The following is a 22,180-nucleotide window of genomic DNA, read 5'->3' on the forward strand; positions in this document are numbered from 1 at the left end:
ACAAGACCCATTGCATCCAAGAAATGACGTATTTAAAGAAGATCATTCTTATAATATATTATAAAAGATTTATTTTATTTTTGTTTATTCTTGAGTTGCCTGATATTGATCAAAACGATAACCGAAGTTAAATAGGTATCTATCTAAACAGTGAATATTTATTTTTAGTTTGAACATTGTGCCAAAGTCGAGATAGGGTGTTCTCAGAAACCGGTTTGTTTAGTCCCTTGTATATATCAGTGACGTTTTATTTATATTATAATATATGGGGATGTTAAAAAGGTGTTTCTAGGTATGTATCTACTAAAAATATTTTCGAGTAATAAAACAATTTTGAGAAAGGACTATATAAAAGTTTGTTTTCAGTTGGTGAGTTTTCACAGTAAGATGACAAATTTTAAATAAGTTCGAACTTTTGTTGTTAATAAAATATTAATTTTATCTTATGTGGTGTCAAGAGACAATAGAAAATGAGATTTAAAAATGATAAATCTGTCATGAAACTATGTTGTCGCATATATATATTTTTTAAACGCTTTTCCCGTCTGATACATTCGATTATATTGTTTTAGCTAGACTTATAAAAAATTGTTTTTAACATTTTTTGGTTATATTATAATATATTTTACAAACAAATTAATAAATAGATATCTCTCAACAAAAGAGAGCTTTGTTCACAGCGAGTTCCGTAAAACAATAACATTCATCAACAGTGTCTATAATCTGGTGGGTATCTTGGCTGTTTATCCATGGTCATGATATCTATATCAAAAAATTTCCATATTACTTAGGCCAGTGTTTACTGAACTTTCAACACGCCAGTACCCCTTTAGAGACTTACTTTTGACTAAAAATTACAAGTCATTTTTATGTTTTTCTGATTCTACTGTACATATTGGAGGTGTCGACAGTCACCAGTCAAAAAACTAAGCTTTCAAAATGGGGATGTATAGACGCATGCTCCATACCAACTGTAAGAACAAAATTACAAATCGTTGCTATAGGATTGGTTTGTCGAATATCTGTTTTTGTCGAAATCAACCTTTTAATGCAAAATGATTTTTTGTATCTAAATGGACCAGAATCATCATTTTCTTTAAATTGCTTTGTAATGAAAACATCATTCATATGCTGTAAAAACAACAATTTAAATACCTCCATGTATTTAAATATAGGATAATGTAATTTGATTTTCATCTCCTGAACATTTTACATTTGGTCTATTCGACAAACCAATCCTACAGCGACGAAATGTCAAGGTGATGTCGACAATGAAAAGAGCCAGAGATGCGTGGAGACATCTGTCGGCAGATTTGCATTTGAAAATGTCGTCGGTACGGTAGAACCTTGATTATGTGGACTAATTGGGGATGAAGATACGTTAAACCTGGATAATCGATCAAATTATAAAACATTCTACTTCCAGAATAAACTTTTTTTATACTTATAGGTTTTTAAAAAATTCAAATTTTTTATTACCTAATTATACAAAAATATATAAAATTTTAATAGATATCCAGATAATCGAGAATCTACTGTAGTCATGGATTTTAACTACCAGTGGGTCTATTTTATACACAAGGCGGCTATCGACCGTAGTTTTGTCATATGTATGTATCTCGACGCAGTTAATTGTTACAATAAGTTAAACGTATAAACTATCGGACTACGATGGCCACATTGAATGCTAATGTCACCCTGAGTAGTTTTTTTTAAGTCAATCTAGTGAAGAGTTTAGGAGCATCTTTTGCACAGACACAACAGAAGATGATCAAGTCAATCTCATTAAATGTAATTCAATCCTAATACAATATAATAATTTGATATTGTTTCAGGTCATTCAAAATTTAAGCTAATATTACATATTATATTACTTAAAACAATTTAATATTAATCCTGCTTCTAATCCCGTAATCGGTTCACGACTTTATACAAATCAATCAGACATTCTCTCAGCTTGACATTTTTTTTTTAAATTTTATTTGTTTCCGTGCTGCGCAGACAGATAGCTCCTTTGGGGTAATTTCGTATTGGAGTATCATCACTACTACATGTTTCTGATTCAGTTTAGTAACTAGCCTCGCCATAGCTACAATTTTATGATGATATTGTTTTACGTAAATCAAGCTATGGACAAACTAAGCATTGTGTATCTTTTATTTTACAATGAAAGGCATTTTTATAGTAATAACATTATTACGATAATAGAAAAAATTCAATACATTTCTTAGGCATACAATCTTATGTTAAAAAGGCATTGCCAGTTTTAATACTTACACTTACAGAATACAATTTAAATATATAATTATCGAGAGTGCTAAGCCAAAAGATACCCCGTTTTGGGACATTTTAATAGTCTGGGCATGAAACAAAAGAGTGGGAGGAGCACTGAGGAAGACAAGGCGATACAACAGATGTGATTCAACACACTCGGTGATGTATACAATAAACAAAAATACATTAGCCTGCATAGGGGAAGTATTCAGATCTGTACATCTTAATTATTGTTAAATGGTACAACTAGAGGCGTCAAAAGTGTCAATACTTTCTCTTTCGATATGACGGCTATGGATACGACTACACTTATGGTGTTATTTCACCTTTAGTGTCTCAAAAGTCCTATCAGCAAGAGGTATTCCGTGACGAAGTTTCAACTTTTTAATAGGGTGAACAATTAATAATACATAATCGTGGGGTTACTGCCAAAAGTTGGTAAGTCACTAATTTAGGTATTTAGAGTCTGTTTTCTGTAAGCTGGCATACAGTTGGTTCCCCCCCCCCCCCCCCGTTTCAGCATCCATCTCGTTCCATCCCATTGAAAACTTGCAACAGTTGAACGCGATGACACAATGCTTTCCAGTGGCGAAGGGTGGAGGTAGGCTGTTAAGATCCGCCATAAATATTGCTCACTAAACTTTGTCAGTCATACATACTTGTTTTCATTGAAATAAGACTATATTTTACAGATGGTGTTGGTTAGTTTTTAATATTCAATTAAACCCTGCAAAAACCAAGCCATAATAGATAATAGTCAAAAAATACTCGTATATCTATAAAATATCTAAAATTATGTAATTAAATCATACATAAATTTGGATATTTTATAGATAGAATAATAATTTTTATCTATTATAGTTTGGTTTAGGCATAGCTTGATGAATTAAAAAAATGAACCAACAATATGTGTAATACGTATTCTTAATCTAACGAAAACAAATAAGTAAGAATGAAAAAATGTGCACAATTTTGTCATATCGCCTAAAATATACCAATACTATTATGGCTTGGTTTTCGCAAGGTTAAATTGATTTTTAAAACCCAACCAATACCATCTGTAAATTGTAGTCTTATTTCAATAAAAACATATACATTTGACTGAAAAAGGTTAATGTGCACTATTTATGACGGATCTTAACAGCCTACCTCCACCCTTCGCCACTGATGCTTTCCGTGTGACGTGTATACCAGTTTATAGAATAGAGACTCAATGGATTTTTTGTCTATAAAAAAATTTAAGGTAATCCGACATATGGTACATGCAGATAAAGCACAAAGAAATTGGCATTATGACTGATTTTAGAGGGCATGTCAAACTTTAAATTGCAATTACTCCATAACATGATTGAGACTTAGCAACTTTTGGAAATAACAAGGAAACCATTCAAATTATTGTTTCATTTTGGCAAAATTGCAGGTTGTCCCTTACTACCTTTTGGATTAGCAAAGAGCCTCAATACAAATAATAATATCTAAACAAAAATTTAATTTTATTATATAGGTGAATATCATATTTTTACGGAAAGAATCAATTTTTCAGCTAGTCGCCATTTTGTTGTTTCAGTCAAAGTCGCCACATCAATAAATCAAAACTTATTGGCACTCCGAAAATAATACCAAAAAACAATCTGAACTTCGATTAGGTAACATAAATAAATAATTTATAAGGAATTTTTTGTTTGAATCTGGTGATTAAAGGTCCTATGTCCATTTTATCAAGTTTACAGGAAATCCAAATTTCAAAAAAATTGATACATGTTGCTGTTTTATAATGATCGTATTCTCTTAATATGACAAAAGCGTAAAAAGTAGTAAAATGTACTTCTCACTCCCTCCCCTTAGGTGAGATGAATGAATATTTGTTAAAATACCTACTTCTGGTGAATGGATATGCTGCTACCAGTACCGGACTAATACCCCGTTTACACGTGCATGGATTTACTGCTGACAGTACGTATTATCACGGCCATAACAAGAACGCGGTCATGCAAGTTGCAAGATTGCATGCATGAATCAAAAAAAGTTCGGAAGCTTCTGAATTTTCATGCGACAGTTGGGATTTTTTAGATCTGCGGCTGCGCAATAGAAAGAAAGTGGCGAACCTGCCGGAAAAAAAATTAACTACACCGCGGAGAAATTTATTTTGAGGTTTAACAATTTTTACTACCTGTCAAATAGTACCATAAAATGACAAACATCGCGTCTCGCTTACTCTTGAAAAATGAGATTGGAGTGACAGTCAGCACTTTTATGTATAAACAGTTATTGTCATGATAATTGAAAATACACACTATTGCTGCCAATAAATCCATGCACATGTACCAGCGCTATAATGCGTAATATGTTGAAAGACATTGAATTGTTAGTACCAGTTAATAGGCGTAACGGTATGGCTGTGATACTGGATTGCGAAAAGATCACCATTTCTTACATAGGTCTTAAAGACCTTCTTTGTGATAAGGCACCGAACATTTAACCAAATGCATCAAAATCAATAATAAATAATATAATATATTAGTTATGTTAAAGCAGCATTGTGTATCTTTAATATTTTTGGAGATAGGACCAATAGTATCACATCTACATGTAATAATTATTATTAAGTAATATATTTTGATGATACAGTGGAGTTTAAAAAGATCCTTTATATAACACATTCTAGAGATACGTGGAAATAGTTTTTTTTTATATGGAATGTATTTAAATGGAATTATGTAATTCACACTTATCATTAATGCAAACTAACATTAATTACACTGTGTATATAAAATCTACCATAATATTATACAAATTGCTTTGTAACACTTATATAGAAAATTCTGGTTACAAGATTTACAAAATATAAAATTTACGCAAACTCTCTCCCTCCACGATCTCAGGGATGCTTTATCTCTTTCCGCACAGTCCAATTACTTGAAATCAAATCTGCCGACCTTCCTTCCGGCCTACTTAAAAGGAGTCTTTCAGGTTCGGTCAATTCATAAGACATTGCTTGTTCAACGGACTTAACCCTTTTTCACATGTCGCTATTTTATGGTAGTATTTAATAAACAAGATATTATTTGTAATAAATACGGTACAAATTATTCAATATTCAATACAAGTGTTACTTGGGATTCAACTGTAAATCTATTAGGTTTTATGGAGATATGTGTATTTTACAAAGATATGAAAATGTTTTTACATTGTGGAATAAATTGTTACCTGAACAACACAGCAGCTATTGAATTTTATTTTTTACATAATCAATAACTCGCAGGAACACTGGTGATTGCCGGCTGTTCTGCTAGTCAATAATAATTATTAAATGTAAGGCACATTTAAAATTAACTGCAGATTTCTTTCATAAATTATACTGCTATATTATAAAGGATGGCTGGAACACATAAATCATAAAATGAGAGTGACATAATTTACAGTTACTTGTGTTAATAACCAATGACAAAAATAAAATCTTCAACAGATTAAAAAATATATTATTACATATCGCACGTCATGTATTAGAAAAGAGACCTAACTCAAAATTTGTCGATTTTCAGTTATCATCACCACTGGAACCTTGCTAGCGCCATCTACATGTGCGTATATGCGAAAGTAATTTATTTTATTTTTTTATCCCTAGATTTAAGGGGGGACATGCTCAGCGTATGTCAAAATGGAGCTTTCGTTCTATTTTCAAAGCATGATCCTGGACATACCTTAAACGTTGTAGATAATCTATTTATATAATTTTGAAGCCTTATTATCCTTTATATTTATTTTAAACATTTGATGACTGCATAAAGTATTTTTATTACATAAAATAGTATCTTTTAAACCTCTCGCTCTAATGTTTTAGAATATAGTCATATTTCAGTACATAAATGTGCAGTGGTGTTAAGATTTTTTACGTTTATTAATTTTTAAACGCATTTATAAAACCATCAGTATAATTCATATCGACATTATTATAGTGAAATATTTACGATAAAAAATTATATTGATATTCTCTGTGATCCCAAATTTGACAAGAATTAGGCATTTTATTATTCAAAAAATGGGCAAGATTAACACATTTGAAGATAATTATAAAGATAGGTACTCATTATAAGCTATGTCTTTGATCATTCAAGTGTGATAAACATCCTACGAATAATGATTGCTTTATAATAATTATTGACCTAAGAATAAGGTAGTGTTTTTTTGAAATAGGCCATTTCTTTTGGCTTTCCCCAGTGGTTAAGCTACAACATACGGCCGTAGCCATAAATTGACAAACTATAATTAAAGTAGGGAGTAAAATGATGTTAACGCGCGTGTTTGAACATGTACCGTTTAAAAAAAAAATTCGGTTAGTAAATATTTGACGTTGTGTGAATTTGAAGTGACATTTTTTTAGTTGCGTCGCTTTTCCAGTACGCATATGTGAGAAATATCATCAAAACGTGAACTGTTATTTTATTTTTGTCTCATTGTTTTGAAAATACGGAGAATCAAAGATCGAATAAAAATTAAAATGTCTCTCCTGAATAATTGCAAATTTGGAGTTAAGTCTCTTTTCTAATACATATGTGATATTATTATAATTTAAACTTTCTCTTTGAGTAGTGTTAGATAAGAAAATGAATTGGACTCATAAAATTGAATTAATAATATCAATTTTTGCACATTACGGCCAATAAAATAAAAACTAATAGCACATTTATATTTTAAATAATATAATAAATAGATCATTGTCACATACAACATATTGCATTCTGGTATATTTCTTTTCAATTATAAAACCTTCCAACAGTACAGTATCATAATATTATACAAGGTATATAGTAATTTTACTGTGAGATTGAAGTGATTGTAGATAGTTGTTTTTAAGGACTCCTTTCTCCATCATTTGTAGATAGAACCTTTTGACAGTACATTTTAAATTGTTACAACAGAAACAATTTATTTCTGTTAACAAGTTCTGTAAAGTACTCCACACATAGATAATCAATGCAATATCATATTGAAACTCGTTATTAAACTTCATTCAATTTGATAAATTAAGAATTGAATACAAATGCCATGATTTTATATCCTATTTCGTCAACACTGATACAATAAGCAAAAAATTCCTCATCTATGAGATGATGCGTTTGTGATATTTTACATTTAAAATGCATCTTCATTTAACTTATCGTAATTGTAGAGCTGCGACAAGCATGTAGCGCCATGGTAAATTTTGTGGTGATTGTGGGCATTATGTATTAAGTAACCATATTACGTGTTGGCAAATAAATTAGATGGGATAAAATTGCCAACTTATATTGAGTTTGTATGAGCATGCCTTATTGAATATATTATTTTTTAAGTAAACATAAATATTTGGTATCTTTATTGATTTAACTCAATCCAATGAGATGACAAACGAAAATAATTTACAAGCTTATATCTTATTCAACCAAACATTGAATGAAATAAAATACAACAACGTCTATGTAAGTTCAATACCGCGTACGAGCCAATATGTTCAAAATACGCATTTTTGGCGCTCTCGGTTAAACGGCACAAGCCGCATTGATTGGTGCATTCAAATTTTTAAATTGACCAATAGACTACTTGCACTCGGTTAAAATCAATACCGCGCATGAATTATCCATACTAAAGAAGCAAGCAAGACCTCGTATATCCCTAGATCCAATACAGCGAAAGAGCGGAGAGCTGCGGCAATACCGCGTAAGGTTCAGCTGATTTACAAAATAATCCTATGGCAATATATGGCCACAGACGCATACGATAATAAAAATATATTAAACTAATATAAAACAGGAAGACACAATAAGCTGCAGTTAAATTTATTTTTTATCTTTTTTATTGACAAAATTGCAAGGTTTTTTGTCCCTCCTGAACATTTTGACAAATGGTTCTTCCGCGGTATTGAACTTATATAGACGACATGCTTTTCATTGATTAAAAAAATAAAAAATAAAATAAATGTATGTAGTACAAAATTGTGTTTCTATCGAAAACTGCTTTCAGAAAACAGTTTCAATTTGAGATCAAAGTGAAAATCAGAAACTTCACATCAAACAAGAACAAAAAATATTATGTTAAATACATTAAATTTTATTTGCTTCGCACATAACGAACACTTGACATGAGTGCAGTAAATAGCAGGTTTATTTTACAGAGTGTTTGGGTATGAGGAAATGGGTGAATATCCCACTGCGGAAGCAACATGGTGCAGTAAAGTGATCGGCAGACATGCGGGTCACTCCGGCAAGAATAATGTATCAATGTGAGGTGGATCACATGCTAAACTCCTCTGATCTCCTCACCGTGCGCCGTTGTTTCCGTAGTAAGACGACTGCATTTTTTTGCATCCAGACATTTCATACAATTAACACTTTGCCACCGATTTGTCACACAAGTGGTTGTTGTGTACATGCAGTCTTTGGCTAAAAAGGGTGGAACAATCCTACCAATCATTATTAAACTGAAAAATATCATTATAGATAAATAACATTTTTTTATAACATTTCAAGCGTAACACATTCCTTTTAAAAGCTATATTCCTTATTGTCTATGGTTAACCTACGTTTTCAAACCGCAACAATGACTATAAATCTTTTATAATAAGCATTTCAACCGCTCTTATCATTATTATCGACAAATAAAACTCCAATTGTCTAACCGCGAACTATTTATTTTGTTAATAGTAATTCTCATTGGTGGATTTTATATGTTTTTGAACACTGTGAGGAGAATGTAATAAATATTACTTATTTTTTAAAAATTGTTTTTAACTATTTTTTAAACTGGTGTTTCATGATCGGCCTCTTCTATTCTCCCAAGGCGCCAGGCGTTTGGATCTCCTACTGGAAAGAATACAGTCTTTATAAGCAAATCATATAAATTTACAACACTATACAAATATTACAAATATTTTGAATAAACCATTTCTTTTTCAATACTGAATATACACTAAATTTAAAATGTAGCGATCAATTTCTTTATTTATAGACAACACATAATTTTGAAAACCATCAGTAATATACCAAATAGAAAAAATCAGGAAATAATAATCATCAACCGTGTGGAATTCCAACAAACATCTTTCACCTACCACACAAGTGCTCTTAACCAATTAACTTACTGCGTGTCCGGAAACTTGTATGTATGCAGTTCGCCGTAGGTATCACACTTTACCGTGAAATGTTCTATCGGAAATTTATGGCCGTATATTAAATACCGTTCAACCTCTTTGGGTCTTATAGTACTGAGGTAAAATTCATGTCTAAATAAAACACAGATCTTGTCTGTTTACAGTAAGCCAGTGGGAAACAAATTTTGAAAATAGCCGATACACTGGATTAATTGTTAGGTTAGGTTAGGTTTTCATTCTGGAGTTTTGCCAAAATCAGCTATGAAAATTGAATTAATGTTCATATTGAATCTAATAAAATTGGAGACCGTATCGTATACGGTCATCTCTTTCCGATAAGAAAGCTTACTGCCAACTGTGCCACGGTGAAATGTTTTACGTACAATTTACATGTAACCAACTTACTGACCCTAATGTGCTTTTTGTGAATATTAATAACACTTTTATGGAGTGTTCCAAATTCCGTTACTAGCTACCATCTTTGTAATTTAAATCAAGGAACCGATGACATTACTATACTTGATTATTACAAATTTTAATTTGAGTTTTGATGTCCTTGCACTCGCTAATAAAAAAAAATTTATACCCGTAACTCTTGTCGTAGTATTCAATAAAAACAATTTAATGAAAAATTATAGCACTCGCTTGGCAATGAAAAGATGTGTGCTGTTCAAATTTCATTTGATTTAAGATTTATTCTAGGGTTTTTCTAATAGATAGGTGTATTTCTGAGGGTTGTCCATATTACGTATTTAAAATGACTGAATTTATGTCATTAAAATGATTCAATCCTATCGGTGGGAATAAAGTAATTTAAAAAATATATTTTCAATCAATTTCTATGCTCTGTTATTTTTAACCACCATGATAATAATTTTTGGTCTTTTTCAATCATAAAATTGCACTGAAATTTCTAAAAAGCAAAAATGGCAACAGAAATTAACATTTAAAGCGAATTTTGGTGCGTAATTGTAAATTGTAAACAAAACAAAATATCGGGAGAAATATAATGTCTAAATACACAAATAATTTGGATTATACACATAAAAGGAAATCAAAGACAATAATTATTTAAATTCTGCAGTTCCAATTTTCCACGTTGGCAACAACATTTCACAATAACAAAGCCCAAATATGTTTTAGTATTTTTTTTAATGTTGGTAATTATTGCTGGTCAATATCAAAAAGCATTTTGCAAGTGAACGTTTTTACTGAAAAGAATAACAATTTAAAAATATACCACAGATAAATAAGCAAATTCTTACCGCAGTAATAGTATTTTGTGATCCGTGGTAGCGCTACACACACAAAAAAGGGAACGAGTTTTAAGCTACAAAAAGGTTACGATCAATAATTACACTATGATGATGGACTTACTTTAACGATTCGATTGGCTTATGATGTTTTCGTTATCCATTGGTCGATATTGAAATTTTTACATGGCAAACAATAATCTATAAATTAATTTCTTCTTCTTTCATCTTGTTTATTTCTGCATATTAGGGATCATTGTCAAACAGTTAAAGACATGGTTTTGATATAGTCGCAAAAAGAATACTAATAAATTTACAGTTATGAAAAATTGCTGTGATGTTATTTTACAAGCAGTGTTTGGCTACTAAATTAACAAAAAAATGTTTTTAATATGACATGTATGGTTTATGAGATAAAACCTTTTGACATTGTAATCTGAAATTCTATAAAATTGTGAAGCTTTGTGGCATTTGAAAATAAAATTTAAATAACGTTAAATTGAAAAAAAGAAAAGTTACTTGTTAGTATTTTTAAATATTAATGTATTGATATGTTGATGTGTCAAAACGTCTGTTGTGACAAAATTGATATTTTACAGGAGACAAAATTCTGGTATTTGTCTCTGAATAACTTAATTTATCTAAGTAACAGGTAGTGTGGGATTGTTATGATTTTGGACTTTTGTGGTATAAGGTATAATTAAAACGAGACGATATGTTACATCGGACACTTGAGGCTTAGTATAAATGAACAGAATATGTTTATTTTTGCCTTTACAAAGTTGTTACATTTAAGGATTCAAAAGGTCAATAATTACGATGTGGTTTGTTCTGTAATATCCATCTGCAAGTTAATAACCATAGAGAATAGTATATTATATAGTTGAACAAACTTCCTTTACCATTGAAAAATATTCAACATCGATTGGTTCAAGACGGACATTTTTTATTTAAAATCTTTGATTATGAGTTATGGACGAAAGGGAACAATGAAAGAAAATAAACAAAAACAAAATGGGTGTTCTAGAAGGTCAGATTATGTGAAATGTGTAGGTATTGTTTATTCTATAATTATCCTCATTTCAGTGATCAAACTATTAATTATGAATCAAGCAAATCATTATGAAACTTCAAGATCAGATCAGGTAGGAGATCAAAGACCCTCAGCGGACTGACGGCACTAGATTTTATTAAATAAAATTCAAGACAACATCTGAGCATTAGATGCAATCCTAAACATTTCATTATTTATCTTTATTCGAGGTGATTAATTACACTACACGCTATGATTAAATACTAAACAATTAGGTACCTATTAATTTACTAGCGTGGTCTATGATAATAGGTTCTATGTCCATGTTCTATGTCAATAAGTGCTAGGACTAGTGTTATCGGTTAGGTTAGAGCAAACCAGTGAACAGCGTAGTGCATAGGTTTATGCATTTATGGCATCTCTTTCACACGTGTTAAAATATCATGCCACTAGCAAGTAAGTACATTTTAGATTCTTGGCGACAAAAAGGCGTATCTACACAAAGTTTTAAGATACGCCATAATGTAGTCCTTTTTGACTTATGACACTTTGATGATCTTCAAAAATCAAAAAAATATTCAAATTTTATAGACAGGTTAAATATTAATGCAGTCTAGTGATGAAAGAGTTAAAACAATTATTTGTAGGTCTTTTAAATGGAAATATAGATTTTCAATTCAAATATATGTAAATTTTAATCACTTTCATATTTGATTAATAGGAAAGTGTACAAAATTTACATGAACTTGAATGCAAATTACATTTCCATCATATGAGGTCAGTCAACAGTATTAATTTTATTATATTTATCAAGTGTTACAATAAATCCGACTGCTGTTAGCAGACTGTCATTTTCATACGCAATTAACTTTTTGTGAACATACAATTGAAATTTTCTGATTGGTATCAATATCATTTTGCGGCTTGTGTGAAACAAATCTTAGTTATTGTAACTATAGCCATAAATCAAAGAACACATTTTTTTAAAGAGCACTATCTCCAAACTATGTTTAGGCAGATACATCCTTTTGACGCTGGAACCTAGAATTTGCTATCATACTGGCTTAACTGTTATTGTTGCGTGTACTGTTAACTCAAAAATAATTAAATTAATAATCATAGTTTTGAACAATAATACAACTTACCTTGTACTTCACGATGCAAGAGATGGTTTGTAGAAAAAGACAGAAATAGGGGGAGACAGAAACATAAAACATCCATTCCATTAATATGCACACTTATCTAATATTGTATAGTATTCATAGTTAGACATATAATATATAAACAATAATCTTTAATGTTATGGTTTTTCTTCTAGGTGACATGCCTATGTAGTTACAGACAGGTGAAATGAATGACGTGTTCTGACGATGAGCATGATTGATGGTGTTATATTTTATTTTAGAAAACAAAACAATGATTATATGATTTAATATATAAGTATATATTTAACTACATATTTGCCATGTAGGTATAAATTGTATTAGAAGTAAGAGTACCTAACCACCAACTTCAGATCATGTAAATGTAATCATTGTAAAAAATATCAGAATGACACTTAGGTCCTTGTTATCACACATGAGTATTATAACAAAGGCTTAAAAATTTTCAAGCATATTTATCACTTACAACAATATATCTCCAAAAAGTCATTTTTGGTTAGGGGTTTGTAAACACTATTTTTTTAAACTAGTATTTTGTACATTTCAATGTTTGTAGATACTGCAATTATATGGTTCTTCTTCACATTTTTTCAGGATGTCAATGCTTTGACACTATACCAAGGTATGAACGTTTTTCAACGTCTTCAGTTATGTAATTAATACTATCGACTGAGAGTATTTAATGAAATTTGAATTTAAATCCGAATTGATTTAAGTTTTGTACTATTTTTTTGTGACCCAGGTCGACATTCGGCATCATCAGGCACTATGCGCAACTCACCAATGGCAAATGCACATTGACGCAGCTAGTGCCTGAAGATGTCGAAAGGTGAATCCCGGTCGCAAAAACTACTCAAGTTCAAAACAAAAATCAATTAGAATTTAAATGTGTATGAAGTGTCACCTAACATTTTTGTGGATTCAGAAACACTTTCATACACTTTAAAGTAAAATCTATGACGTTTATATAAATGTATCACACGGTTAATTGTCTGTTGCTTCATATCATATTATTTGTAATGTTTTGCGTCGTATACCTCTTGGTGATAAATGTAATGCTTTTAGGGTAATAGAATGACCAAATGTGATAATGTAAATATATCAAAGAAAGGATATTCAAATGTTAATATAAATAAAATATCTTTTAATATCATTTGTGTACTTATTTATTTCCTTAGGAAGATATTTCAACATATTTTAAATTAAGATATGAGTATTACCTTTATCATATTTTAAAACAAGACTACTTCGAATCGATAAAAGTTTAACCCCCTCACTAACAAATCACGAGCCTAACACTACAAGGTTCTAAGTGTTTATGTTTGACAGAACAAACCTAATTATGAAGTAGTATTCTAAGCTGCCTCATTGTTACTTTTGTTTCACCAAAAATAAACACTTAGAACCTTGTAGTTCTGCACTCACGAAATATATATTTTTTTGACCTTTGGTTAAGAAACAACATTATACCAATGATGTTATTTAATGAGAACACAACAGTGCTATGTCCGATTTTAAAATGAGAGCAATCCAAACGAATTCAGGTTTCATTTGTATTGTAAACAAAATATTTTTTACGGATATTTGTTATTTTACAATGCTTACTTGCTATCCACAAAGATATCCAAATATTTATGTATTATTAGTAAAGGGGTGTTTATCGATAGTAAACTAATTATATTACAACAATTTTTTCATTACCAATAATTATATTATTTTCATTATTTTATTTTATAATTTATACAGTATTGTGGTAAAGCTACAAATATTATTTTTGGTTAGATCATTAGTAGTAAAACAAACAAACAAACAAAATGGGTGAATGATAGTGAGATCGCTGTTCAATATAACAAGGTTGTATGATGCATTTTTAAGAAATTGTTGAATGAAATAGGTTTAAAAATTACAGATTTGGGGATATATATTTATGGTGATCTCCGATAAAGTTGTATCATGCATTTATCATTATATAACCATACAATACTGGTAGCCCAAAAGAAAACTAAAGAAACGTTAGATACAACCTTGTAATCTTGAGACACAGAAAAGGTGAAAAACAATAACATAAGTAATATAAAAAAATAATCGTGTTTCGTTTCGTTTTAATTATTCCAATTATAAACCAATGATATATTATATTCTATGACTTTAAGAATACGATAATCTGAAAATAGTATTATTTTAAGAGAATAAGTGAAGTGTAACAATATTAACTAGGTGTTTAATATTTTGCATTTAAAATTGATGTCATCTTGAACTAGATTTCAGATGTTGAAATAGAATTGTAAATATTTAAAATAGGTGTATTTTTTTAACTAATTTAAGTGATTGTTTATTCAAAATATGATAAAACTAATGTACAAGTTTTAATTGTTTTACTGGTGTCATAATTACTCTATTAAAATTATTGACGTACAATCACTATCTATAAATAAGTAATATCTAAAATTGCAATTGATTTTAATAATAATTAATTAATCTATCATTGGTATAAAATAACGAACGCACAACAAAACATAATTAATTGAAAAAACAAAAAAAGACTTGAAGAATTGAGGCGTAAAATAATCAAATTGCAGGCATTCCATTAAATGAAGAATGTTACAACATTTCAATACTGATAACTCCTATAATATTATATAATAAAAATATATGTATGAATTATTATAGTTTTGTGTTATAAGCACATTTTTATTTATTAAGCATGGCAAGAGTTTCAACTTTAAATGTAGTTTAGAGCTACTTATACTTACTTGCTAGTAAGTAGAATAATATCATTAGAAATAAGAGCTGGGCAAAGTAACCCCAAAGGTATACAAAAATACATCGTGTTGCCAAAGAGAATAATACTTACAAAAGAGAAAACTTTTAAAAAACAAGTGTGGGACTTATGTGTTGATATGTATGTATTATGTAGATAAATAATAATATAAAAAAAGAGTTTTGCTGGTCTAGCCAATCAATATTGGAATAATATTTGTATGATTTTTATTCCAATTTTAAGTTTAATTTAAATTAAATCAGTATTGAAAGTGTTACTAAAAGCAGTATAATATCATTGTTCCAATTGTATTGCTTTGAATGAGACTTCATCTTGGATATGAAAACCCAATCAAATATTTTTATGGTGAAAACGGTAAAATAGTATAAAAAATAACAATAGTATTAATACTAATAAAATATGTAAACAGTAAACAAACTAAATATGTTTAGTATGTTTTCAATATTATGTAACATGTTATTTGATATTGATAACAACAGAGTAATAAAGGGCTAAATAACAAATGAAATAAAAGACTTAACTGCCATGAAGGTATCTTTAAATGGAATTATTAAGAAAATTTATGAATAACTTTAATGATGTCATTTCTTGGTTGAAAGACATTGTATCAATTAAAATAAAACACAATGTATAACACTTATTAGACACCATTTAATCCGCATCTCACATTATTTATTAAATTATGTAGAATAAGCATTGTATAATTTATAGTGCTTTATTTAAATTAATTTAAGAATTAACAATATAATCAGCAGACGATGGACTAAATATTTAATATATCTACTAAAAAGTTGACATCTATTTAAATCCTTTTATATACTTAAGTCATATTTTTTAAACTAAAAGTTAAATAATTGGAACAATGATATTCACCTAATCATTTGCAACATGGGTAAAAAAGGTTCTATATAAAATTTTTCAAAACTTACAACTCAAACGTATTTAATTTTGCAAACAATTCTTTTATTTTTTACTTAGTGAATTATTAAAATTTTAACAAGGATTTTTATCTCCCAACGTAACAAGGTGATAAATATACCCTTCCTAATTTTATTTGAAAAATAGTGATGCAAGAATCGGACGATTTAATTTGTGACATAGAACCTTGTTCACACAAAATGACGCAATGTTTATAATAATATTGTCTATGATGTTTTTGTAGCAAGCAAACATTCGGGGACATCAATGTTGTCTATAATGTTTATGGTATGTAGGTTTTATTTTAGCAAGCAGACGTTCTGGGTGGCGGGGACTGCATACCGAGGGCGCTCCGGGAGTTTAGCAATGGCGCATGCTCCTCTATGTGTTACCATCGTCATAGACAAGCGGCACCCGGCAACAACCAACACAAATATCGGGGAAAAATTAAAAAAAGAAAACATATTATGGCAACACAGCAATACAGTAAAGTTTTACAGGGTCGTATGAGGTGACACGCTTCGAGCAATTTAATTGGGTGATTATCATGGATTTACTTTAGTTGCCGCATAATGGCCGATGATTTATGAGGTCCAACTTGGTAATCTATCCTTGTTTTATTTTTAATCAAGAAATGAACACACGCTGTCAACTAGTGTCATTAGACAAACGTGTGAAACCAGTATCAAAATTGTCAAGCCCAAAGGGCGCAAGTGATAATTTGTAACATTATATGAGAGAAATCACTTATTGTTTTCATCATATGTTTTTATAACTACGTCCCATACGAGACATTAGTTATATCTTCATCACGGAATAACTAATGCACTTTTAGGAAGCTGAAGCAACATTCCAAACAATCTAACCCCGTAAATAATCAATTTAAGGTAAAACATTTCATGCGCCCTTCTGGTTTGGCCAACACTAATAATGTATAGCATGGATTTATTAAAAAAAATTACAAACCTTTCATCAACGCTGTACGATTAAATTACTATTTTTATAATCTTTAGATTCAAAATTTGAAATAATTTTTTGGAACACTGAGTCAAAGTATGCCAACTTCAGTGTCTATTTCCATAAATGTTCTTTAGTTCCTTTTACATGAATTTGTCAATATAATAACTGAATCGTATCACCCCACACAGTTAGTATTGTTAAAATATTAATTTTTTGTTTGATTTACATTGAAAAAAATACAAAAAGAACTTTAAAACATTAATTAGGTGTGAAGAAAATTTTACCCATGGACGAGTTAGGTTTTTATGAAAAAAATCTTGTTATTTTCAACAAGCAATGTTGTGTATCTGAGAGAACTTATAATTTGTACTTTGTACTTTTTCCAATACACCTCGAACTTATACTAAAAGGGCAAATAATAATGCAAAATGTTAATCGATTCATACTTAGATCTAATGTCAAAAGGGTTTATACACCAAACCTTGAATATGAAATAATTTCATATAATTTTATAATAAGTAAGCTATAAATTAAACATAAATATATTTTTGATAATAATTAGTATGGTGTACAAATTGTAGATACGCTGAGAAATTTGTACGGTGATCTTAAAACTGTGTAATGGCAGAAACAACCTTTTGACAATAGAATTACGCATGTCTATTGAATATTAATAAATAAGTCCCAATAGCGGCTAGAAAATACATTTGTTAATATATCTCAAAGATTTTCAAAGGACTAGGCATAATTTAAATTAACTCCACTACGAGAAAAATAATGAAATGCCTATTATATCCTAATAAGCTTAAGAATGTATACATTCAAAAATATGGGTGATTTTAAAATGAATGCATGGATAACTAGTCGAATCCCATGAAAAAACACTTTTGAGACCGTTTCAAGACTGTGATTTTGCACATACAACCTTTTGATACCAGAACCACCTTTTCAACATAATATTATTATAATCAAGCTGGTATACTTCAATACATATTTTTATATTAATATATCTGTACTGGTACGTTCAGATAATTTGGTTGTCAAGTGTCAAAAGGGTGTATCTAACAAATACAATTTTGTGAGTCACAGAAAAACTAAGGGTCAACAGTTACACAATTTGTACAAATTATTGTTACTAGGACTGTAAAATAATCTATAATAAAAATAATGTGTAATTTGTGGCCGTTGAATCTTGAATGACTTCTGGGTTTATTACCCTGGATGGGATTCATAGTATCCAAGAAAAAAATGATCAAAGAAAAAAACAGTATGAAATGTTTCAAATTCATAAAATCCGTTATCTATGACAAAATAATAACTATTAGGTTTATACTTATTAAATCACATTTCAAAAATTACTTAATTTTACAATTTTCGGTTAATACATTACCTAACATACGAGTACAATCTCTAAATTGTTGATAATTAATAACAAGGGATCAATATTTTTAGACTCTTAATAGGGTAGCCAATATTAATATTAATTAGGTACATCTACACAAAAACAAATATCAGTGTATTTTATGCAAAAAATATATAATATATTATTGTATATTTTCAATCGTAAAATGTCATAATTGTAAAATGGCACCAAATTTTAGAGAATAATATACAAAAATGATTCAAATCAAGGTTATTAGATTATATTAAATACATTGAAAAAATATTCTATTAACGTGCACTGTGGACATTGTTTAAGTCAAAATTTTGACATAGGCCTTTATGTATCGAATAAAAAATAAATAAAGGCATAAGTTGAAAATAGTAAGATTCAAAGTAAAACTTATGCACAAATGTTGTCATCTGTTTATAAGAAATATATAGTCTATGTGGACTTAGGACCTTGTTGATCAATAATATATTTTTCTGTATAAATTATCACTGGTAGGAACAAAAATTTTGACACACGACAACAAAGGCAATAGAGACATCTGAGAGATATAATGATAAGCAATATTATTGTTAGTATTGCAGAAATTAAATTAACGAATACGTATTTTACATACTTAATACATTATAAAATGTTATTTGATTTTTAGAATTAATTGTCTCAATTTAATGTTGTAGACTTGTCTCCCTTTTCTATGCTACACATGTGTATGCGAAAAGAAAAGGAAGATAGGTACGTCTAAAACCATTATGTTTCATTAGAACTAAAATAAGATTAACTATTTTTTTTATTCAACGAATAATTCACAATATTTAAGAATGTTACATTCTTTTTATTGAACATACATAATTTTGAAAAACTTCAGAGAAAATATATAACACACAACACCCAGCAGGAATCGAACCTGCATCTCTGCGCCCACGCACATTGACCAAAATGCTATAGGTATCCTATCTAAATGCGATAAATTTTATCAATACTCTTTTTACAATTACAATACTCTTTGAAGCGCTTTCCAAATTGAGTTACTATTGGCGATCGGCTTTTGTATTTTAAATCAAAGTAGGTATTAAATACATAAGTACTTTAATTACTAACCGACGTCACGGATCACTCCAAGATTTTTTCTGTCGGTTATATTATTTTCTGAGAAGTTAGTGTTTTCAAAATTATGTATGTAAAATAAGATTGATTTTTGGACAACTTCGTATGGGCATTTCTTTGTTTCTGTGCGACATTTATTAACTCAGCGACATTGATTCGACATGTATTGTCTCTTTTCTACTAGAATTATGATTAATTTGGCACTTATTAAATTTTCTTACTTCTAACGTGGGTATCTCTCTTTTTATTTCGTCCACACATTGTTTGAAATTACACAAATTAATTAATTTGTATGTAAATATACAAAAATCAATTTAATACGCATTGATTTACCATAGTTTTAATAGGCTGTTGGCTAAATTTGCATCTGTTTGTCGCATATTAAGAGATATCGGCCAATTGCTAAGGTTGTGGAGGTAATTCAAAACTGAAAGAGTTTTGTACGAATTGAGCGCCTCCAAATCCAACTTCCTTGATAACAAATACCATTATACCTTTCAGATATCAATATAATTAACATACTAAATGTACTTTGGATCAGGGCAGATATGGCACGATCATGTATTTATACATAGCGGGTTCCGTTAGTTGGTAAAAGAGAGACGGTGTTACCTTGAAGCTGTCGGTTGATGAGCGCCGTGATGCCGGGACCGTCTCCGGACTTCTTCACGATTAGCATCGGTTTGTCTTCGCCTTCCTCATAGCTGTTAGGCAGGTGGCCGTTGCTGGCGGCCATTGTTTCGCTCACCTTTTCATCAGCGCAATAAAAATATGTTAAGTATACAAAAAAAAAACGATAAAATTTTCACACTAATAAATACCCAGTCTAAATTGTGTCACATATTTTGTTCGCTGTCTTAATAAAAGCATAATATATTTATATTATCTTCCAAGCATGCTTAACATGAATTTATACCGATGTGTTAATTTGTTTTTAAATGCCATTATTTGTAACACACTGAAATTGCTAAGCTAAAAAAGCGTAATTGACAATTTTTAAGACTAATTGAAAAAAAAAATATTTTAAGTGTTCTAGTTATTTCTCTTCAGCATCCATTCATCCGCATAGGTAAATCTGCTGAGAGGCCCGTAGTATCAACCTCTATTTTTCGATATTTCTGCTCGATTTTTTCCAAATTATAGTTTTCTCATAGGGCTACTAATTTACCAAGACTAGTAAGTTCACCACGAAATAACACTTACTGACGAACTTTTGGGACGATAGAAATAACTAATTTTTACGAAAATATCCTGACGCCCTTTTGGCTATGCAACGTCGACCTAAGGTCTTTAGAAGCTCTTGCTGTATCTAGTACAAATTTTAAATTCCTTCTTGTTCATTGCGCCACTGTATATTCACAATGGGTGTATAAGCGTGACGAGGCAAGTCAAATACATACAAATACAGACGAGAATTCCAAAATTCCACATGTCGGTTCGAACGTGATGGCCACGAGGATATTGCATTTAAAACCCTAGCTCGACTTACATAAGGTATAATATTATTCACTCAATTCAAAGCTTCGGTAATTTTACCTGTGATACTACCAGCAACCAACTGAAACACTAAAGTGGAGGACCACATTTTATGCTAAAACGTCAGCGTTGCTTTTGTATAATATTGAAGAATGGGATGTTCTTGTATTTTTTTTTACAAACCTGCATTAGTTTATGAACGACGTCTCTGCCGAGGATGTGGTCGAAGACGGCCTGTAGGAACTGATCCGTCATGATGGAGAGCTTTAATTTGTCCCGGTGCCATATCAGAACTCTAGACTCTTCCATCGACATTATTGAAACCTGCCAATAAGAGATTCAAACATGAGTAATGTATTTGGTCGAAAGTCACAGGCCCATGGCCCCCACATCATGAAGCGGGCAGCCAGGCTATGATCTTTCGCGGCCCCCCTACCTATCGCTAAGATTAAAGGCAGCGGGACCGATCTACAGTTGCGTATTCCAAAATGGTGTTGGAGGTAAAATTAAGAGTAATTAAGGCTAGAGCCTTGTCAGTCCCCCCTTGTGGGAGCCATGCACAGGCTGGTTAGTCGACTAGGGATGCAGCCAGCCCACTCCAATAACCGTGCAACATCACAGTACATGTTTGTATTATTATATTGTTAATCATAAATTACTGCTAAATGTTCCAAATTTAAATCCAATTTTCAAATCCAAAT

General features: G+C 30.3%; 1 protein-coding gene across 3 annotated transcripts in view; it reads right to left on the reverse strand.

The window, feature by feature from the left end:
* Positions 1–8,111: 8,111 nt before the first annotated feature.
* LOC147075967 (popeye domain-containing protein 1-like) overlaps positions 8,112–22,180 on the reverse strand; it is a 194,743-nt gene continuing 180,674 nt past the window's right edge. The window contains exons 4-6 of one of the 3 annotated variants that reach the window (XM_085942294.1): positions 21,663–21,803; positions 20,616–20,751; positions 8,112–9,113 (exon numbers count right to left, since the gene is read on the reverse strand). In XM_085942294.1, the coding sequence (XP_085798420.1) occupies positions 9,049–9,113; positions 20,616–20,751; positions 21,663–21,803 (342 nt within the window). In that variant the 3' untranslated portion in view covers positions 8,112–9,048. Of the gene's footprint in view, positions 9,114–16,603; positions 16,931–20,615; positions 20,752–21,662; positions 21,804–22,180 lie in introns of those variants that run through there. The other 2 variants (XM_085942295.1, XM_085942293.1) reach the window with 2 other exon arrangements.

The sequence above is a fragment of the Rhyacophila brunnea genome, unplaced genomic scaffold (assembly GCF_057557595.1).
Source record: "Rhyacophila brunnea isolate RB1 unplaced genomic scaffold, BYU_Rbru_1.0 scaffold_14, whole genome shotgun sequence".
Lineage (NCBI taxonomy): Eukaryota > Metazoa > Arthropoda > Insecta > Trichoptera > Rhyacophilidae > Rhyacophila > Rhyacophila brunnea.